The sequence below is a fragment of the Coturnix japonica genome, chromosome 13, assembly GCF_054131305.1.
Source record: "Coturnix japonica strain WE chromosome 13, WE-NBRP24, whole genome shotgun sequence".
Lineage (NCBI taxonomy): Eukaryota > Metazoa > Chordata > Aves > Galliformes > Phasianidae > Coturnix > Coturnix japonica.
Window position 1 is genome coordinate 13,768,522 of NC_140675.1, and position 21,996 is coordinate 13,790,517.

At 52.2% G+C, this 21,996-nt stretch overlaps 1 protein-coding gene across 3 annotated transcripts; it reads right to left on the reverse strand.

The window, feature by feature from the left end:
* Positions 1-1,260: 1,260 nt before the first annotated feature.
* Positions 1,261-21,265, reverse strand: HS3ST6 (heparan sulfate-glucosamine 3-sulfotransferase 6). Of its 3 annotated transcripts, none has more exons than XM_015877026.3 (2): positions 20,783-21,265; positions 1,261-2,059 (listed from the first exon to the last, which is right to left on the reverse strand). In XM_015877026.3, the coding sequence occupies exons 1-2, from the start codon at positions 21,148-21,150 to the stop codon at positions 1,441-1,443; spliced, it is 987 nt and encodes a 328-aa protein (XP_015732512.2). In that variant the 5' UTR covers positions 21,151-21,265; the 3' UTR covers positions 1,261-1,440. The 3 variants fall into 3 exon arrangements, with proteins under 3 accessions (XP_015732512.2, XP_085370138.1, XP_085370139.1); XM_085514012.1 differs by lacking the exon at positions 20,783-21,265 and adding an exon at positions 20,607-20,704; XM_085514013.1 differs by lacking the exon at positions 20,783-21,265 and adding an exon at positions 19,738-20,203.
* Positions 21,266-21,996: the final 731 nt, after the last annotated feature.

Consider the following 21,996-nt stretch of genomic DNA (forward strand, 5'->3'; position numbering starts at 1 on the left):
GCTCTGAGTGCCACCACAGCAGCACCAGCCTCATTTCATCTCCCCTTTCCAGCCCTCTAAAAAAGCCCTGATTCCTCCTATGGCCTTAAACCCGTAAGGCTCAAACATTGCACATAGGCATTCTTCAGCTCATAGATGCTCACAGACAGCCAGGACAGCCAGCAATGCATACATGAACAGGTAAATGTTGTGTTGAGCTCCCACATCGTGTTAGTCCTGCTCATGTCACTTGTCCCAGCATCAACTAGATGAGCCCGAGTGCCAACATGCCAACTGCCAGCCCCAGCTCCATGCACTGATACAGAACATGTGTCTCCTGGAAGGGACGCAGAGGAGATCTCAGCAGCCAGGACAGGGGAGTGGGGCAGAGAAAAAAGTGCTGGTGTAAAATAGTGAAGAAAGAATCCTCTGCCTCCTCTGCATTACAGGACAAATAATACCCACCAAATCCATCACCCTCAGGACAAGTGATACCCATCACATCCATCACCTCCAGGACAAGTGGTACCCACCCATCCATCACGCTGCATCAGTGGTGCTGAGCAGTTCGACAGCATGCGTGGTAGAATGGTCAGCGCTGGGATGCACTGTAATGGAAGCAACCACAGCCAAGGCATATTTGCAAACAATGTGATGCCCCAGGGCCCTTGAAAACACATAATTAGCTCATTAAAAAGACAAATGCAAGTCACTAATAAGATATTAAAGGTTAATTAAATGTTTCCCCATCTTTAATTAAGGGAAAAGTAGTTAATTCAGATTAAACTAATTTCTGCAGCCTCCCATGATGGCTCTCTATGGCTGCAGATGTGAGGATCTATTGAGATGACTGAACCCGAAGGTCAGAGATTGGGGCTTTTGTTTGCTCTGCTTGGGTGAATTTGGGGAAGCGGGGATTTCTATCCTAAGGGTGAGAAATGCCCTTGCTTCATCATCTGGGTTACTCAAAGAACACAGGAAGGTATGTGATATGCAGCCCTTTCTCCCTATCCCCAGATCTGGCACTTATTCCAAACCACCACCATCAATTGTTTTTTTCTTAATGAGGAAATTCCTTCAGACAATTCCCAGCCTGCACAAAACACCCCATGCTTTGGGTTTGCTGCCTGGCCAGCTGCAGCCAATGCCTGCCCCCAGTGCAGTCATTTGCCCAAATGCAGACCCAGCATTGGCATCACAGGGCCAGGCTGCCTCCCAGCACTCATGTTGGGTCGCACACAATCACACCCATTCACTTGTCACCAGCACGGCTACAGTTAATACAGATCAGCAAGATTTATATGGAAGAATATTTAATCTGGTAGGGGGAGGGAGGGGAGGGAGGAGTCATCTGTGGTTTTATTTCTTAAATATTTCTCTCTACTCCGGAAGGGTCCGTTTCTTGCCGGAAAAGGTCCAATATAAATTAGAACAGAGGGAGGAGGCTGCTGGCGGCCCCTTTCAGTCCCAGCCAAAGTCCTGCCCCGTCATCTGGTAAAACTTCATGTTGAAGGGTCTGTAGAACTCCTGCAGGCGCTGCACCACCTGCCCCTCGATCTTGGGGTGCGGCCGCCCCTTGGACTTGCCCAGGCAGCGGGGTTTGCTGCTACCCTCCGGCTTCTTTAGGCAGGGAAAGCCCTTTGTCTGGTTGAAATAGAAATGTTTGTCTGTCACCACCCTCTTGAGACCCAGGAAGTCCTGAACACGGCCCATCTCCCCAGCTGGGTCACTGACCAGCCTCTCCCCGCTGACAAAGAGGAATTTGGAGAGGGGGAAATACTGCAGCCAGTTGTCCAGGTGCTTGGCGTAGATCCCGATCCTGACTGCACTCCAGCTTGTGTCGATCAGTCCCGTGCTGATGTTTTTGAAGGCCAAGTCCTGGAAGCTGGGGATGGTGGGGTTTTTGGAGAGTGTCTGTGTGTAGTCTGAGATGGCGCGGGTGACGGGGTTGCGCACCACCACGATCAGCTTGGTGTCCCGTGACATGTTGTAGATGCGCCGCGGAGCCTCCTTGGTGACAAAGTAGCTGGGGGTCTTCTCCATGGTAATCTGCCCCTCTAATGTCCGTGGCATCAAGCTCCTGGGGAGAGAATGCAACACGGTCAGGGCTGGTGGATGTGACCTTATCCTTGCCTTGCCTTCTCAGAGCCTGGCACAGCCACAGTCCCCAGCCCTGGTCACAGGGACAGGAATCTCTCCCTTCAAACCCAACCCAACCACAATGCAGGTGCCCATTCAACCTCCTCTGCCTCCAGAGAGCTAGCAGTTAAGGCCAGAAAAAGAGTTTCCTTTAAAAAATAAATGGGCAGGAAACCTCTCAGCACCCAGGCATTATGCTGTGTAAAACTCACTACCAAGATTGTTCCCCTGTGTACTTTAATGAGGCATTAATTACTGGAGAAATTACCCAGGCATGTCACCCTTTGGGCTGAGAGAGCTGGGGTTGGGTTGGGAAGGGACTGGGACATGGTGCCCCACCATCCACAAGAACTATGTGTCCACCTACACACACAGACACAGGATCACAGTCATTTCTCCCACCCAGCATAATTCCTAGCAGAATGCAAACCCCGCAGGTGCGTGTTATTTTATAGATGGAAACCAACATGGTGTGCACTGTGTGGGTGCTGGCATGTCTCCAGCACATCCACATCCATGTCCTGACATTGAGCTACCCAGTCTTGAATACCAACCATGGCCAGGAGTCATGAGATGATGTCCTGTGGGCACACTGGGACCAGCACTGCCCTGAGGACACCAATGGCTCAGTCCTGGCCATGCTGTCGGCACGCCAGGGCTCTGCCCAGCAGCATCTGTTCCTTATGTAATGGGAAAAGGCTTGAGGTTTGGGGTTTTTTTCCTCTGGACGCAGGAAAGAACACTTTATTAAAAGCATTTGTGAGTAACACTGGGCCCCACATTACTCCATCCCCCTAATGAGAGGCAAAGCCACTTGTGGCTGCATTTTGTTGGCTTTGTTTGGACAGTGACAGCACTCACAGAGCCACTTCTTATCCCCAGCCTCATCAGCAGGGGCAGGCACAGCTGGCACAGCTGAACGGAGGGGTTCCTGGCAGCAAGTTGCCACATCTCTGGTCTTTCTAACCCCAAATGCATCCCAAAGCCAACGCCATGATGCCATTTCTCAGCTCGCCACACTTGCATGGAAGTATCATCCAAAAGCTGCTTTATCCCCTGTCTGTGGGGTGACTGACACCCAGAACTGCCAGAGCCCACACACATCCTGCCATCCATGGTTGCACGCATGCAGGAGCAGTCCCAGCTGCAATTAGAGCCAGCCACACTCTCTTATGTTTAACCAAAAATGTCATTAAAGTCAAATTTTAGTAAAGGTCCATGTTAAGGCAGCAACCAACAGCTGTGCAACACCCACCTTCCACTCAGTTCCATCCCACAGGTTCCCAGTTCCTCGCAAGACAATTGTTTTATTTTGCATTTCCATTAACTCCCAAAGACTTCCCCCTGAATTACTCCAGTTAATTACTGATAACTCCCTCTCCGCCTCCAGATCTGACTTAAACCAGAAAGAAAGAAACCTGTTATGCTCCACCTCAGCAAAAGCACTGGAAACTTTAATTGAATTTACAGTGAATTCTTACTGACCTTAAGAGAACACAGAGTATGCCAAGCACTGCCCACAGGTACACGTCATAGAATCACAGAATGATAAAGGTTGGATAAGATGTCTAAGGTCACCAAGTCCAACCCACCCCCATGATGCCCACTGATCATCTCCCCAGGTGCCACCATCCAGGGTTCCTGAGCACCTCAAATGACATTGTGACAAGGGAGCACCCAGCAGCTTTTGAGTAATTCATATTTCAAGAGGGACCACATGCCCAGAAGGTCGGATTTTAAGCTGATAAATTTCAGTTTTTGCTGAATTCTGCAATGACTGCCGCCTAAGAGGCATCAGCAATGGGATTTCCTACATGGGGATGATCAACACGTGGAACTGCTCACAGGTTGGCAGCAGCAGGAACACAGTGCAGAGAGGATGGAGAGCTGTGAGTATCCCCCATCCAGCCCAGCTCTCACTGCACCACATGAATGATCAGTTACTGAGGGTCTCCAGTCAGAACTGTGCCCTTGGAGCTGTGTCTGAGTGCAGCTGGCCCACCCTCCTATAGGCAGTGGGAAATGGCAGATTAAAGCTGTGCTCCCAGGGGCCCTCATGATGACTAATTACCTCCTCCATTGAGGTAGCGAGGCGCAATGAATTACAACCCCGATAAAAACGCAGAAAGCTGCTTTAAACACAGATTAACAGCCAGAGCGGGCAGGTAATCAGAGCAGACTTCAAAAAGCAGGGTTAATTGGTTCAGGATTCCTGGGCTTTGCAATGGGTTTGCTGGAGATGGAGGAGAATCCATCCCAGGGATGGGCTGAGTGTAACACAACGGATGCGCCTGCATGGCGATAAGGGAGGCTCCAGCCCAGAGCTCCCACGGGTGATGCCCTCCCAGGGCCCAGCCTGTGCCAGGAACATGCACAACAGCCCCGGACCTGATAATACACAGTGTTGGTGATGGGAGCAGAAAAACCAGGTTCTGTATTGTCACCTGCCACACCTGGAAAAGGGGTTAAAACAACCATGTTATAATTGTTATTAAAAAATGACATAAGCCAGGGAGAAAAGCAAGTGAAAGGCATGGGGATTTCTGACATGGCTGGGAGCTTGAAGCAGCACCAAAGATGCTTTCAAGACCCTCAGCCACAAAGGGGAATGGTGATTTCAGGACTAACCCAGCAAGACCCGCAGAATGGTGTCACATTCCCATCCCAGTGTGGGCACGGAGCTGCGTCCGGCACAGTGACACCAAATCTCCCTGATGGCACAGTGACAGCCCCAGGGCTCAATGGGGGCCAGGACCTTTTTGTGCAGATGTAAAACAGTTTGGAACCAGAGAAGGGAAAGGGCTGGGGCAGATCTCAGCAGATTTCTCTTCTCTGGTACCACCCGGATCTACATATGAATCGCACCAAGGCTTATCTCACCCCCGGGGACAAGGAGGCCTTTGTGGCAGCAGCAACAGCTATGAAGTTGTTAAACTGGAACCGGAGAGGAATACTTTCAGATAGCGGAGATAGCAGCACCTCTGCTAGGGAACGAGGCCAGAAGGCAGTGAAGGGATAGGACATTGGATACAGACCCAACCGTGTATCCCTGAGTGCAGAGCTGCAGCAGCACCATGGCTAAAGGCACGGATGGAGACAGACACTCTGTCCCCAAAGTGGGGTGGGGGACACAAGCAGAAAACCACAACCCCCGTCCCCTCCATCCCCTCCTCCTGGAGCATCTGTTGAACCCCATCAAACCGCCCGGGAGCAAATTAGGGCCGTGGTCTCTTTGGCTGCTCATTATTGTGCCATCCCCACGCCGTCCCCTTCGTCCCTCATCACCCTCAGTGCACACTGAGCCCCGCGGCGCTTTCCCTCCCTGCCCGCTCCATTATTTTTTGATTCTTTCACTGATTCAAAAATGTGCAAATGAGGCCACAGCTTCCCAATCAGACCCAGCCATGAGCTAATTGGCTTTAAGCAGGGAAACCTGAATATGGTAATGGAGGTGGTAACAAGGCCAGGATGTGCCTGGAAGGGGAGCCAAGCCCTCAGCTCAGCGACCAAAGCCATGTCAATTAACAACAAGGGAGATAATTTATTAATGCTCCTTTGCACCCTCACGCCCTTTGCACATAATTACAGTTTGATACATGAAGCAGCCTGGAGGTTTGCCCTGCTCCCAGCTGCAGGGAGCAGCCCCCAGCATCCGCAGTGCCTGCAGACCTCTCCCAGCCCTGGGATGAGGTCTCTGCAGGGGCTTCACCCCGGGCCAGGCACCATGAGGGGCTCAGTGCAGGGCCAGTAGCTGGGGAATGTAGGGTTTGGCTTCCCAACCTATTGAGCATCATATTCTAGGGGATGTGGAGTGATGGAAAGGGGAGAAGCTGGAGGCAATATTAGCATTTCTAATGAAGCGGCTGCTTTTACGCGTCACCCGACACCCGGTTATTCATCCCCGGTAAGAACCGTGCCATTTGGAAATCATTTTGGGAACCAAAGTCTTTCTTGTAGTCTACAGAGCCTCCCAGCCCTCTGTGTGCCCCAAATCCTAATGGCTAGCAAAGAAAAGGGATGCTCCCCATCACCACGGCACAGCTGCAGTCCCCGCATCATTTGCTTCAAGCCCACGCTCACATTTATGGCCAGAGATCTCAGTTATGGGCAGCTCAGGGTCCTGAAGGTTTGTGAGTGATTGTGGTGATCTTCCATGGTTATTCCAATGGGGTCATTAAGGCCAAAGGGTTACTGATGAATCCACCCAACTCATACCATTATGGAGGGCAGAAAGCAGAGCCAGTAGGAACACAGTGCTAGAGAAAGGGGCTGCTCAGTGCAGGGGTGCTGCATGGGTGCCCTGGAACACACACACCAGCCTGCACACACACATACAGAGGAGTAAGTCTGGAACTTCAAGAGCTTGCAGTGCTGTTGGCACAGTGTTTTATGTTCAATGAGCAAAGATGCCCTTTGATTGGACATTGGCATAAGAGCAGCTGAGCCCAGATTTACAGCTGAGAAAAGAAACTGTACCATGAATCCTCAAAAAAAGAAAGATCAGGCAGGTAGCACTGGTGCCAAGAAGGGTCTAAGCAGCCTGGGCAGGACACAGCTTTGCCATCCCTCTGTAATGAAGCACAGCAATTAGAGCCCTGCTTGGCTGCTGCTCCCCAGTGCCCCTTTGATTCCCAGCCCGGGGCGCAGGGACGGCCTGCAGCAGGTGTCCTGCCTGCCACGCGGGTCAGCCGAGGGCTCTGATCTCCAAATGACCCTTCCCACAGTGAATACATCCCCGCGCCCAAACAGCTTGCAGATGAAGGAGCAACAGACTGGAGATGATTTATTCAGGAATTAAAGGTTCAGTACCCCTTTTAAAGGCTGAGCCTCGCCGCTGTCAGCCTTCATTGCACACAATTAAAGGGGTTAGGCTGCCCGGCCCCGCCGCAGCCCTCCTCCATTGCAGGGGAATGAAATATAACAAAACCAACCCCTCCACGCGCCCCAGTTTGGGGCACGACTAAAGGCTCTGCAAACTCACTAACGGCACAAAATGATGCTCTCACTCAGTTTCCTTCCAAGGACGGGGAGCACAGAGCTCAGCTGTGGGCTTTCCCCCATCTTGCATGGTGTTATCCCAGCGCTGAGCTCAATGCAGCACCAATACCATCAGGTGCTCAGCACCAGACCTGAGCGTGGCCACATGCAAGCACTCACCAGGCTGAGATCAGCCTTGTGGGAAGAGATGGGGTAAAACAGGGCACTGCCTGCATTACTTTTTTCCCCTTGGAGTTCTGAGAGTGGGGAAGCACCACTTTGGGCACGAGCAGCAGGAGTTCAATGAAAAGCTTCCTTCCTTTGACAGCAGAGAAGGAAGAAACCTGCTGCCTGCAGCAGGGCTAGTAATCTTTGCACAGCAGTAAATCTTGCTGCCACCAGAGCAGAGGGTAATCCAGCAGATTGCTGCACCTTGCAGCAGAATCAGCTGCTTAAAAGTGCTCTCCCCAAACCATGTATCCCATCTTTTGTGGCCACAGAGGACGCCTGACATCTATGACTGCAAACAAAAAAGATACATCTATAGTATTTTTTTGACTAAACACCCTCTTGCAGCATTGAGCTGACCTTTCTTGGCTTCTCACACAGTATGAGAAGAACACGGGAAGTAAATACAAAAAACCCAAACCTTGTTTTTCTCAGCCTTAAGGTTGCAAGGCTCCTGTCTCCTACATGAAGCCTGCTCATACTCCAGCTCCTGCCAGGAAATCTCCAGCAGAAATGGGAATTTCTGCCAAAACGGGGCTCCTGAGCAGGTGAAAGGAAGCCCATAAAATCCATCCCACAGCATTGCAGGGACCTGGTCCCAGTGCTGCCACAGGTGTAGGAGTGCAGGAGGGAGGAAGAAAGGAAGAATTCACACGTGTGTGCCAGAGAGAGACCCCTCAAGTGGCTGCTGTGCCTCCAGCTGCTTGGTTTGATCCGCAGATGCTGACGAGGCACTGGGAAAAGTCCCCAGAGCTGTGAATCAATGCGCTTTGCCTTCATGTTTATTTGATCTCAGCATGGGGTTGCACAGCACCACACAGCCTCAGGTGGGCACTGAGAAGGATGGATAGAAGTAGGAGTTTATTCTAGGGGCAGTGAGGCCCTCAGGGTGCACAGAGAGGTGGTGGTGCCCCATCCCCACAGACACCCACAGCCAGGCTGGTCGAGGCTCTGAGCACTGATGGAGCTGTGGGTATCCCTGCTCAATGCAGGGAGTGGGACCAGACTTCCTTTAGAGGTCCTTTCCAACTCAAACTGTTCTCTGAAATCACCAAGTCAATGTTAGAACACAATGAACACATTTCAGACTGACTATGTGACCCTGTGGTCTGATACAGACGGAAACAGCCACTGCACCCCTGTTATCTGCCCCTGTTATCCACCCCTGCTACCTGCATCCCCTTAATCTGTATCCCCCCTTTATCTGCATCCCCCTTATCAGGGAGCAGTGAGGCAGCGCGGTCGGATGTTCTCTTCCTCATAGTGAAACCACTCTGTGAAACATGAGTGGGGTCCAGAGGTGGGATAGCTAATCTGGTGCAGAAAATCTGTCAGATTTGGCTAAGGGACAAAGCTGCCTTTATTTAGTTTATAACATAGAGGGTAGAGTGAGAAAGGCAAAAAAAACCAAAAAACTAAGCACTGCTCAAAGCTACAAGTTCAAGCTAACCATGAGCCCTTCTGAAATGCATCCAGAACTGTCTCCTTTCTACCTAAGAAAGCATCCATCAGTTCTCACCCATGGACTACAGCCAGACCTGAGAGCTGCAGCAGAGCCATTGGTATCCATCATGAAATTTCCCTGTGACAGCTTCCACCTCTCTTGGCCAGTGTCACAAAGGTATTTGGGAAGGTGATGCTCATTGACATTGCACCCAAATCCGTCTCCTCATCCCAGCTTGTCAGTGAACATCCCTGCACATGGGGACAGCGTGCCCCAAAACCATCTGCCACCAGACCCCATCTATGCTGCAGGGCCAGGGATGTGAGGGACAGGGATGTACGGGGACTGGGGTGTATAGGATGCAGAGGACAGCAGCCCCATGCCTGCGTGCCCCAGCAACGCTAATACCTCAAGCAATCACCTGTCAGCTGCATCCTCTCCATTCGTTACAAGGGCATCAGTGCTGCAGGCTGGAGCTTCTGACCCTGATTTTGGAGTTCAACAAGGGAAGATCAGAGCTCACCCCTCCCCACACAGCCATTGTCCCTGCACACAGCTGGACCCCAGCTCTGCAAAGCCCGTAACACCCGTGCTGGGCTTACAACAGCTCAGGCTGCGGGAGCTGCTTCCTTCCCTGCCTCAGTTAGTGACAAAACTCCAGCACAAGCAGCTCAGGGTTGTTCTCAGGCAGCACACTGTCACACTGCCATGGAAAAGCTCTTGTGGAGATGGAAAATGTATCCGATTTTCCAACCAAAAAAAATAAAAATAAAAAAAAAAATCCCCATCTGTGTCAAATTTGTAATACAGCCTGGGGGAAGATGGGAAACAAATTTAGCCCTTTTTTACTATCAGAAAAAGCCCTATTTCCTGGCACAGAGTGCAGGCAAGCTTCGTCCCTAAGTGCAGCAGTGACGTGGGGATGGCTCTGTGCCCCCCGTACCCACAGCACCCCATAGAACCCTGCAGCAAGAGCAACCTCATCTCCCCTGTGTGCTTACAACTGCTTCCTCCAGGGAGAAGCCTCAGAGACCCCCTTAGAGGCAGCTCGGGGTGGCTGCATTGGACACCCTCTCACCTGGCGCTCAGCTCCAGCTGCTCCCCAGCTGCAGGAAATCCTCTGTCGAGCAGCAGGACGTGGGCAGAGCACGCGCTTGGCTGCCAAGAGCTGTTTCTCTCACTCTAAAGGGACCATAATGATTTTGATCAGAGATAGGAGGGGTTATCCAGCTCTGCCCCTCATCCCCCCAAGCCTGGACCACCTGCAGCCCGATGGGCTGCCCCCAGGCTGGGATCTGGGGGCTCCATCAGCCCCACAGCAGCAGCCCTACGTCCTCCTGTCACTGGGAACCACTGGGAATTCTCCTACAAAGCATTTCTGCACTGGAAAAGCATCAGTTTGTGGCTACCAGAGCTGTTTGTGGGAAAGGACTGGATTTTTATTATTTTTAGCCTGGCTTCCTAAGGAAATGTGGCTTAAGCAATCACACGGTCTGTCTGCCTGCCCGCCCGGCTGTCTGCTGGGCTTCCCCCAGAACCCTCTGATCCCACCGCCCCATTCCAGCCAGACTGAATGGAGAACAAGGAGCAGACCCAGGAAGTTTGCACATCTCCATGACAAGAAGGGATGGAGCAGGACAGCCTCACCCCTGGGCATAGCATAAAGAAAGGCTTTTCTTCCCAACCCAGAAAGCTTTGGGAAGAAAGAAGCTCCAGTGCAGCAGGAATCCCAAGGCTGCATTCTCTGCTCCCATGTTATGACGTGCCATCATGCACACCCAAGACAGCCTTCAGGCTTTACCTCCTCACAGCTCTCAGGAACTCTGCCCCATGTCTGTGGTTATGCTGACCAAAGCACAGGACCTGGCAATTGCCTTTGTTGAAGCTCATCTCATTGGCCTCAGCCCACTGATACTACCCAGATCCATCTGTAGGGCCTCCCTGCCCTCAGGCTGATCAACACTTCCCCTCAATTTGGTGTCATCTGCACGCTTACTGAGAGTGCACTCAATCCCCTCATCTAGATCATCAATACAGATATTCCACAGGACCAGCCCCGGTACTGACCCCTGAGCCAGACCCTGCCATACCCAGGTGGTGGTGGGTGGGAGCCTGCAGCAAGATGAACAGCTCCATCCCTTCATCAGTGTGGGATGCACAGCCTGGGGCTGCGTAGAACCAAGGACACACAGAGCCAAAGCTCCACAAGGTTACAGAGAGTGGGATGGACAGAGGGACATGAACAGGAGGATGCTGCTGAAGGACAGGGGCAGCATCCCCATGCACAGAGCTGGGTTTGGGTGACCAGCACCAGGAGATGCCCAGCCCCGTGATGTCCTGAGGGCTCAGCATCAGGACCCATCCTGAACTTAGCACTGGGTAAAAGAAATACAAATCTGAAGAGTCAGCTTATACAGCGAACGGCTTTTCCCTGTGTGTCAGTAGCTCTAAAGGAAAACAAAACAGGACAAAACCTTCTTTAGGCATTTCAGCTCGGCTTTTCCCAGTTAGCATGAAAATTCAGACCGGAGAACACGTCGGGTAAAACACTCAATTCCCCACAGCCCAGAGAGCCCTCATCAAAAATCCATTTGAAGTGTTACTCTCAAATCCCTCACGGCAATGGGATATTTTAAGGTCAGTTAAACTTATTATTCACTCAAGATTTTCTTTCAGGTCCCTGCATATTTTAAACAGATTTTCCCTCCATCTCCAGTCCAACCGTGTTACAAAAAACCCCTTTCCTTTCTTTTCAAGAAAAGAAAAAGTTGTCAAAAGAAAAGATACTAATCAGAAACAGCTTCCGAAGTCCTACAGCCCGTTTGTACGCAGCACCAAAAAGCATCGCTGCTCTCTCCGGATCCCCAAATCCCCTGACTTCTAAATGCTGAATGGAGCTGTGCTCGGAGGGAAAGAATTAACTCAAATTTGTTCATTTTGAAGCAGACTTTATACACAATTTGTTTTCCTCCCTCCCATCGTGTGAGGAAAAAAGAAGCGATCCCAAACACTGCAGGTTTTACTCCTGCCTGCCTTTATCCGCATGGGATGCTACAACTTTACTGTTACTATTTTTAACACAGATCCCCCAAAGAAGCCAATTTTTCCCATCTGCAATGGGAGCAGCACAGTGCTGTTCTGGGGGGCTGAAATCAGTTTTCAGGTACAAAGTGAGCACGGCATTACGAGAAGGAACACCTTATGGGGATGCATTGAGTCCCCTCCTGTCCCCAGCACCACTCCCATCCCTGCACAGCTCCTTATTTCTGCTCCTGGGCTCAATGCTGCACACTCAGCATTTCCCATCTTATTATGGAACCTCACAGTCTTAGAATCATCGAATCCTTAGAGCTGGAAGGGAAATCTTAGGAGTCCTGGTTCTCTGAAGGTCACGAGCAATATGAAGAGCTCCGCGTGAAGCCAGAAGTAATGCAGCCAACACAGGAGGCAAATTGAGCCGAGAGGAAAAGATCGCAAGTGCCCGTAATCTTGCTCCAGAGAGCAAGGAGTTCAGAAACTATTAAATGGTTCTTCTCATTCCCAGCCATCTGGCCTGCATTTCTCCATTTATTCAATCAGACATGTGTTGCTTTTATCCCCACAGCCGCCAGCTCTCCCCTGCTCTCTGCAAACACATGCATCCTCCTTTCTGCCCCTTTGCAGCTTGCTAAGTTCCATACAGTACAGGCTCCCAACAAATGAACGTGCCCATTACAGCCACTTCCCCAATGGATTTCTCCCATTTGTACCTAAAATCAGCGTTTGCGCACAACAAGGCAGCCCCAGTGAGCTGAGGTGCCATTTTGAATTGGGAACCCCACTGATGGAAAGCAGCATCATCCTGACACCAGCAGTACTGCTGGTCTGGGAGCAGAGATCTCCCAGTAGGAAGGTACAGGACCAAAGTCTGTGAAGAAAGTCCCATCGTGTTCTCTTTCAGGTGACCCCAACACACTTGTGCCAAAGCAAGGATGCCCAGCAGCACAGGCTCCCATCACCAGAGGCAGGAGCACAGCACTGCAATTCCTCAGCCTTCAGAGGGCAACAGCAGACCCAGCAGCCCATCCAGGGCAGCAAAGCCATGCAGGCTGCTGGGACCCACAGTCATGGCTATTCCCTCTCCAGCAAAAAGATCACAGAACAATTGGGTTGGAAGGGACCCCCCCAGCACCCCCTGCTGTGGGCTGGGTGCCCTCCACCAGCACATCCTCAGGGGACACCCCACACCACCCTGGCTGCATATTCCCCTTCCACAAGGCTCCTCCAGAGACTGCCCTTCAGCAGGAACTGCGCTCCTCAAGTCCCCAGCAGGGCCAGGAGTAAATTATATTTAATTACACACTGTCCGGGGCCTTGGTTATCAGGCCAAGTGTTACCAGATGTGCAGAGATCTCTGTCAAAGCCATCTGCAAGCTTAAACGCCTGTTGGGATATTTAATATGTTGGTATCTGGGGTGTGAGGGTCAGCGCCGGGGGTTTCCATGCAGATGTTGCACTTCTTTTCTCCTCTTCCCATCACCTTTTAATAACACCATAAATCATCAGGCACTTCTCAGGTGACCATGCAATTGCTCATTTGTGCACGTGAATGAGCTTTATTTGGACCCTCCGGTGCCATACAGAGCTGCTGGGAGCCAGCTCCAGCCATGGGGTGTGCGTGCCCCACATCTCCTCCCAGCCATCTCCTGGCATATGTGCTTCAGATGCAGCGTGGCAGCGCGAGGAAGAGACACATAACTGATACGGGGAGATGAAAAAAGGTCAGATGGGTCTGTTCCTAATGTGAGCTGCAATGCTCACAGCCCTTTGATTGCCGCAGAAATAAAAGATGGAAATTCACTGGAGGCAAAGGAATTAATTAACAGGAGAATAAAGGAGCATCGGTCTGTTGGAGTCCTGGCATCAATTCCCAGACTGGTTTTGAAGTGGCAACAGTTTTCCTTGGCCTTTAAAGTTGTTCTGCTCAGTCCCTCATAACACTTTGGGGAACGCAGCATGTGAGACCCTCAGCCTTAAAGTCCTCCCCAAACCCCACAGAAAAGGAGAGACTGTACAAGTGCACAACTCTGCCCTGGTCCAGTCCATAAATGCATCAGGCTCTCACAGTTTGACACAGAGGAATATGAATGTTTAGTGCAGATAGGATTGGACCCAACAAAGCTGTCTTTCTCTCTCTGACTCGTAACTGGGCCGATGGGAACAGGGCAGCCCCGACAAAGCCCCATCCCACAGTCCTTCATCCAACATACTGCACGCACAACCAGATCCGCATTTCCAATGTCCTGCTGATGCAGGATGCTGCTTCTCAAACCTCTCTTCATACATTCCCTCAATAAAAAAAGGTTGAACCTCATCTGCAGACCCTAACAGAGCTCAGCACGGACCCAGAACAACCACCCAGCCAGTGGTGTTGGCTGCTCTGCACCACGCACACCCGCTTCTCAGCGGGTGCAGGTTGTCATGCTGGGGCTGTGACACCACAGGGGGGACATCCAGCCCTTCTCTGCCCCAAACAGGCTTTCACAGAGACAGACGATCCCTTCCCTCAACAAAACCTCAACTCCAAGCTCCAAATACTTGGCAGTGGCCCCTTGACATTATTTCTCATGGCTTAGGAACAAGACTTTCTACAATATAAAAGCAGCCCGTGCTCTCGGTGAAGAATAACCATGTCCCCCCCACTCCCAGCTGCTGCCAATCATGCAGCAGCCCCACAGAGCTGTCACTTGAGGGGTGGCACTGGTAGCACCCAGCTGCACTGCTGGGGTCTCAGCAGCCATCAACAAACACCAGCAGCAAGGGATGTGCTCCTGACCTCAGCACTCTGGGGTGCAGCCCAATGGGATGCACAGCATTTCAGCCTTGTCACACTGGTGCACAAAGCAGCAAGAAGGGGCACCTGGCATCACAGCAGCAGCACTGCCCTCAGTTAGAGCAAGGAAAGGGAACTGCCTCAGCTTCCAGCCAGCCACCGTCTTGCTGGGCTGTATTTTGCTTTAAAGGCTGCATTGGACCTGCACCAAGAGCGGTGGGTCCTGCTCCCCCGGGCCTGTGCTGTGGGATGCCAGCAGCTCTGGAGCAGCTGGGAGGTGTGCTGCCCCAGCACCACACACACAAGCAGAAGGCAGAGCCAAGCTCCAGCCCTGGGGACAGGACTCATCACATTCCCTGTGTGCTCCCATCCATCAGCGCCCGCTGCCTCCTGTGCAGTGCCCACTGATGGCAGCTGCCAATTCACCAGCTGGAACAGCCCAAAGGGTACAAGATCCCAAATTCTCCAACACAAACTCTCCTGGGCAGCCCTAAGTGCACAGTGGTGTCAGTGCAGACACACAGCCACACGCTGCTCAGGGGCCGAGCCATAAATCAGTGGCAGAGCAGTCAGCCCTTCCCCAGCAAGGACGCTCAGCAAGGTCACGTCCCTATGCTCCCCAGCCTAATGAACGGAGATTACTAATAAGACCTCACTGACAAGTGACTGTATTAATGTAATTCTCAGCTGCTTGTAATCAATGCGCGTGTTAAAACTTACAGCTCTTCCGATGGCCAACATCCCTCACGCTGCAATGCTATGGGAGCAGCACAGTTTGCTCCCTGATGGGCCCTTCCTTGGCCACAATGCTTCATGCAGGGCATGCTGCGATGGCAAAATCCCTCCACTAAGAGCCCAGCAGCAAGAGTTTTGTGCAATTGCTCACAAGAAGCCAACTCCAAACATTTTGCTCTGCATTTCAAGCATGGACAGCATTGGTCAGAGCATGTGATGAATGCGCTCTGTGGCTCTATAGCATCTCACAGGTGGCAGAGCCCAGGTTTCCAGCACAGCCATTACTCTGCAAACAGTGCCCTGTGGACTCAGACATGCACAGCCTTATGTGCACGCTCAGACTGGGCACGCTGCCTGTGCCCCAGTGACAGCAGCGGCCCTGATTGACTGCAATATTCACCATTTGCATTTCAAACAACTCTTCAGATCAAGAGCGACTCACTTAAGAGATGCATGAATAATTCTGAAGACACTTAGAGCCCTGTGATCTGCGAGCTGTCTCCACCAGCAGGGAGAAAGAGGCCAAATTAAATCAGCTGCTGTGATTTTTCTTTCTTTTTTGGTGAGGACCTGGACAAAACGTGAGCAACTGCTCATAGGACCATCACAGCATGGTTAGGTTGGATGGGACCTTAAAGCCCTTCTGGTTCCAACCTCTGCTGTGGGCTGGCTGCCTCCCCACCAGCTCAGGCTGCCCAGGCTCCCACCCATGGCACTGGGCACTGTACCCCATATAGCCCCGCTGCCCCCATCCAGCCCCCATTCCCACCCAGCCCTCACTGTGGGATCGGGAGCAGCAGCATCCGCAGCAGCTTTGTAAGCAGGCGGATTTCCAAAGCCCTTTGAAAAGCCATTTGGAGCTAAGTCCTGGTATTAGAGCTGGCCTTTCATTAGGCAGGTTTTCAATCTCGACCGGAGCCCGTGTCACTAAAAAGTTTTTTAAAAGGTCAGGAAGAAGCTTTTAAGCATATTTGCCAATTAACCATTGTAACTCCCTCCTCGACCCGATGCGAGCTGCCCACTTCCATCTCTGGGGACGGTAATTACTGTTTTATAAATAAGCTTTGAACACCTCTAAGTAATGGTCTCTCCTTGCATGAAAGCACCCTGAACCCATTGGCCTTTTCCACCTTCTGCTACTATCTTCATCTGAAAATAACCCCAGGCCAAAAAAATAGGACAGAATGCCTTTAAGAAGCACCCGTAGTGCTGAGCTGGTCTCAGTGCAACACAACACAAGGTGCTTGATGCTGAGCTCTGTTATTCAGTATCCAGACACCTGTTCCCTTTATCAGTGCCAGGGGAGGTTCAGGTTGTATATTAGATTCAATTTCTACTCTGAAAGAGCAGCCGGGCACTGGAACTGCTGCCCATGGAGGTGGTGGGGCCGCTGTCCCTGGAGGTGTTTGAGAACCACGGAGATGTGGCACTGAGGGATGTGGCTGGAGGCCATGGCGGGATGGGGTGAGGAACTGAGAGGGCTTTTGTGATTCTCTGTGTTCCTACACCTGAATTTCCAGTCCCCGAGGCTGCAAAAGAGGAACCAGGGAGCACAAGAAGGGCACGAATGGAGCACTTTCAATGGTACTGATTCATACAAGACTCATTTTTAAAGCAGCTCCAGGCTTTCTAGGTGTATTTATACAAGCAGTCTGGGACAGCAGCACCAACATACTTTCAACCCTTTAGAAACTCCTGTTACTTCTGCACACCCCACTGCACAGCAGGCAGATAACACCACCATTTAGTGAACAGAGACAGCGACAGAGAAAGAATTCCTCCATCGGGAGGAGCGGGGCCCGTTCTGCTCCACAGCTCACAGCCTCCATCCAAACACCACATCCAACACCTTTACAGCCCCAACATTCCCTCTGATCCAATCTGTGCAGCACCACGGGGACGTGGCAGCTGTAGCACTGCAAAGGGTCAGAACAGCACTTCAGCAGGCAGGGGAGCGGGGATGGGGACAGAGTGGCCAACACAGGGCAGCTCCCAGGTGCAACGCAGCCTCCCAGCAGCTCTAAGTGTTTTCAAATGTTGATTCCTCCTCATGGCCATAAAAACTATTTTTAATCCCACGTGAAGCAGCAGCCCCAGCTCTGTGTGTACCACGAGGAGTGCACACACACTGGGTTGAAACATTGCCCCAGCAGCATGCAAACACATTTTTCTGTCTGCTATCGCATTTAAAATAACACCCATACAATATAAAACTCAAATACTGTTAGAAGACAAATGCTTTTTCCTGTGTTTTTCCTCTGTACTTTTAAACACAAAGGGGAAGGTGATGCAGGAAGGTTCTATGCTGGTAACGAAAGCTACAGACGGAAATGAGAGATCGCTGAATCAGAGCAGCAAACCCAAGGAGAGCTGAGATGCACAGAGACAAACAAGGGCGGCTCTGAGCACTGAAATGCAGCACAGCACAGGGCAGACTGGCCGTGTCATAAAGGAGAAGTCATGTCCCCAAACCACTCTTCTGCATTGCTACCTGATTCCTAGCAAAGTCCCCTTGTCCCCCACCATCTATGGGCTTCTAAAAGGCATCTGGGAATGGCACAGCCCAGACAGGCTCTGAGCATGGAGCCAAAGTGATGTGCTTATGGTTGTACAGATGGATCAAGGCAGTCTATAGCATAACATGCACAAACACCCCCTCAAAACATCTCCTGAGCTCCACTTCTCAACTGCCAACAGCACTCACAGCAGAAGTCAAAGCAGTCGTGCTGGACCCACATCCCTTCACTGCAACCCAAAGGCTGTGAGGTCCTGAGATGAAGTCTGCCATGAGAAATCCCATTATCAGATTCAAGGGGCAAAGCATGGCCCATGGGTGCACACACACACGCACATACACTCCCAGCAGTGCAAACAAAGCACATGGAGGGGCCTCTCCCTCCACAGCATGCAGGCCCACAGCCCAGCAAGAGGCAGAACAGCACCGAACCCTGCAGCTCAGCCCCACAGTTTGGGCTCCAGGATGCTCCACAGCACCAATGATTGCTGTTCACATGAGACTGAGTGTTTGCCGACTGTTTGCAGCGCTCACATGGGTGGATTTATCACTTCTGCCTTCACTCACATTCCCACTCAGTGAAAGGACGGACGAGGGCTGCATGGAGCCGGCAGAAGAGCAGACACTGCCATCCCTTTCCCTTTCCATTGGGGTTCACCCACCCTAACAGCAGCACTGAGCACCAAGAAAAATTACATTGCATTTTGCTTTGGGATACAATTTCATGTCATGCTTGGATTATCCATTAGGTAATTTATGCTGCAGCCTGGAGAAGGTGTTTAACCTTCCTGTAATTAGTGAAACCTACAGCAACTCCAGGAATTCCATGGGATGTGCGTCGCTTTTACCAAAGGTTTCTTTGTAAGAGCAAAAAGAACTGCTTAAGAAAATGATTTTAAAGGAACGTTGAGCTATTTCAAATGAAAGTAAAATGCTCCGGTGAGAATAAATGGCTTAAATCAGCAGCCGACGTTATCGAAGCACTCAGTGCTCACTGAAGATGCTCCTTCCAGAGCAACTAAATCCCTACGGGATTAAACTGCCAAAGAAAAACAATCTCTAGTGATATTTGTGAGGGTTATTTTTCCCCCCCATTTTCTTCTCTCCTTGCACTGAGTTGAGACAAGCAAAGACCCACAGGTGCCTCCAGGCCAAATCTCTTGGCACGAGAAGCACTTGGTGTAATTTTGGTTTCCCAGCACATTCAAATATTTGAGAAATGTTTACACCACTTTGAGATACTCATCGGAAAAACCTGAGCTGCTGTCCAACTCCTATTTTCCTCCACCCAAACACACCCCGGCTTTCAGCACTGAGCTCTGTCTGGCTTTCAAGGGGGAAAAAAAACAACCCTCAGCAGAGCAAAAACTCGCAAGAAGACCAAACAAGAGAGGTGGGGGGAAGAGAAAACGACGAGAAATGGTTGTGATGTGATTGAAAACACTCGTGCTCTGTGTGGAGTTAAAGCAAAACATCTCATTTTCCCCCCCTCAGCCCCGACAGGAAGGATGCGACTTCTTCCCTGCTCCATTTATCCAAACTGCCCATAGCCAGACATAGAACCACACACACAACATTGTGGGCTCCTTGCAGGCAATCAGAGCACTGACTGCTGCAGCCTAAAACTGAGATGCAGCCTAAAACTGAGATGCAGCCATGCTGCTCTCCCTGCAGTCCACCCCACAGCCGTCTCACCGGCAATACAAGAGCGCTCCATCTTCCCCGCTTTAATTACACACTTGCAGTCATTAAGCTCCCATTCTGCCAAGAGAGCTCTATCTTGCAACCCCTGCCCCCCAAAAGATTCGTTATGGTCATAATCATTTCTAGAGATACGTTCGGAACAAGGAGGGAGCCAATAAACCACACTGATATTAATGCCACCATAAAAATAAGCGCGCTACTTACTGCGTTTGAAGGCGCGTTACGGCAAGAACTTTACAATCCAGATGTGGTCTCACAGAGCTGAAACTCTGCGGGTAAAATTCCCACTAAAAATCACACTTTCCGTTCAACACGCTGATTTTCACAGGTTCTGATGTTGGCTAAAGTCACCGAGCTGCCACCTCCTCCAGTACATAAAGAAACGTTAAGGAAAAGAGCTCCCGTGGGGTTTGGGGAGCCCACAACAGGGAGGACAGACAGGGAGAGCAGCTCCTTTTATTAATTGCAGATGGTTTGAGCCAACACCGCAGCGCTTTATAAATCTGTGAGTTTGGACTCCCTTCAAAACACCGGAGTGGATTTTTGCTGCCTTCGAGGGGCTCAGTGTGCGGGTTTGGCCCCGGCCACGGCGCAGTTGGCCACGATTTGGGCTGCTAATGGACAACACATGCACAGTAGCTGCTCTTCCGATCACTTTATCGCTCACAAAGCTCTGATCCATTGAAACCCTCAGAACTGAACGACTCCCCCCAGTCCATACAGTTCTGACCTCATGGCACAGCACATGGGGAACTCCACTGATGCTCCTTCTCTCTTTCCCTTCCTCTGCTGGTTCTCCTTTCTAAGGCCCAGCAAAAAACCCCATCAGAATTCTCCTGCAGGCTGTGGTCAGTGCTGTCGTTACTCACATAAGCCACCGAGAATAAAATAGATCCCCCAATATATCCCCCCTGACCGTATATTCCCTAAAGGAAGTTGAGAGGAGGAAATCTCGGTACAGCTGAGAACCAAATGTTAAAGGTTACAATCGCAAAACCTGAGCAATTAATAAAACAAAATCTGCATCCGGTCCTCTGTCACCTGCCCGCGGGGACATCGGGACCTGAAGATACCGGACAGCGGCTCCAGCGCAGCGCCCGGACCCGCAACCTGCGCCGTGCGGGGCTCGGAGACGATGCCGCCGCACCGGGGACATCGCTGTCCGCACCTCCCGTAGCTCTGCAGTTGGATACGGGAAAACCCCAGCATGACAAGTAACGAACCGCAACCGGCCGCTTCCCGGCGTTACCTGTACCAGCGCAGCCCCTTCTCGTAGCACCTGTCGAAGAAATGCGGCTCAGCGCCCACCGCGCGCACCCCGGGGTGAACCCGCAGGAACTCCAGCAGCGCCCGCGTCCCGCCCTTCTTCACGCCCACGATGATGGCTTGCGGGAATCGCCGGCTGCCGCCGCCCAACGCCGGGCTCGCGTCCCCCGCTGCCGTCGGAGCCGCGCCGTCGGGGAGCGCAGCGGGCGGCGGCAGCAGCAGGGCGGGAGGCAGCGGTTCGCAGGGCCCGGGCAGGCAGTAGAAGAAGTAGGTGAAGAACAGGATCATGGTGAGGAGCAGCGAGGCGCGCCGTCCCCCGACGGGTCCCAGCAGCCGCCCGCTACATCCCATCGGGGGCCGCTCCCCGCGCAGCCCCCCGCCGCCGCCCCGTCGGGCAGCGCATCCCGCCCGGCCCCAGCACCGGCCCCGCCGCCGAGCCCCGCTCCGCTCCGCACCCCCGGCCCGACCCCTCCCCGCGCCCCCCCGGCCCGGCCCGGCCCGGCCCTCCCTGCGCGCCGCCCCCGCTTCCACCCGCGGGCGGAGGGGGGCGGGCACGCGTGGGGCGAACCCTCCCGGGGACGGAGCTCACTCGTGGGGCGGCCCCGCGGCATCCCGGGGCACGGGACAGCCCCCTCGGGCGGGGGGAGCCCTGGGGGGAGCGTTGGTTCATCGGCCGCTATTTTATTTTTTTTCTTCTTTTTTATCCTTTCGAACATTTAGAACAGCGCAGCATTCGGAGGGGTGGGGGAGATGAGGGGGGTGGGGCGGTCCAGCCCTAAATAACCGGCAAGTCCCGTGCCACGCAGCCACGCAATTAGCAGCCGGCTGTGCTAATTAGGTTGAGCGGGCTCCTGGTGTGAGTGTGGAAACGTGGCTCATGTGTGTATTTCCCCTTTAGGGGTGGGATTCTCCTGCACCCTCCGAAATACACCGCCCCAAAGCGGCAGTTCGGGCACTGCACCTCCAAACGTGTGCCTGAAATGATCGGTGGGGGGGGGACCCAGCAACAGCCAAGCAAACCCCTACCCCAAAAGCAGCACAGCACCTGTCTGCATCAGGGAGCTGCATAAATCCCACTCGGTGCTGCAGCAGCCATGGTACAAAGGTCCCAACCCGGGGGTGCTCGTGGGGCTGTGTCCCATTGTCCTGAGGGCTCCGTAGGGATGCTCAGTGCATCCACATCGCCACACGATTTGA

Excerpts from the sequence above, each read along its gene's own strand:
- HS3ST6 (XM_015877026.3), bottom strand. The coding sequence starts at position 21,150 with ATGGGATGTAGCGGGCGGCTGCTGGGACCCGTCGGGGGACGGCGCGCC. Across the intron at positions 2,060-20,782 it reads AAGGGGCTGCGCTGGTACAG|GAGCTTGATGCCACGGACAT; the intron begins GTAACGCCGGGA and ends TTCTCTCCCCAG.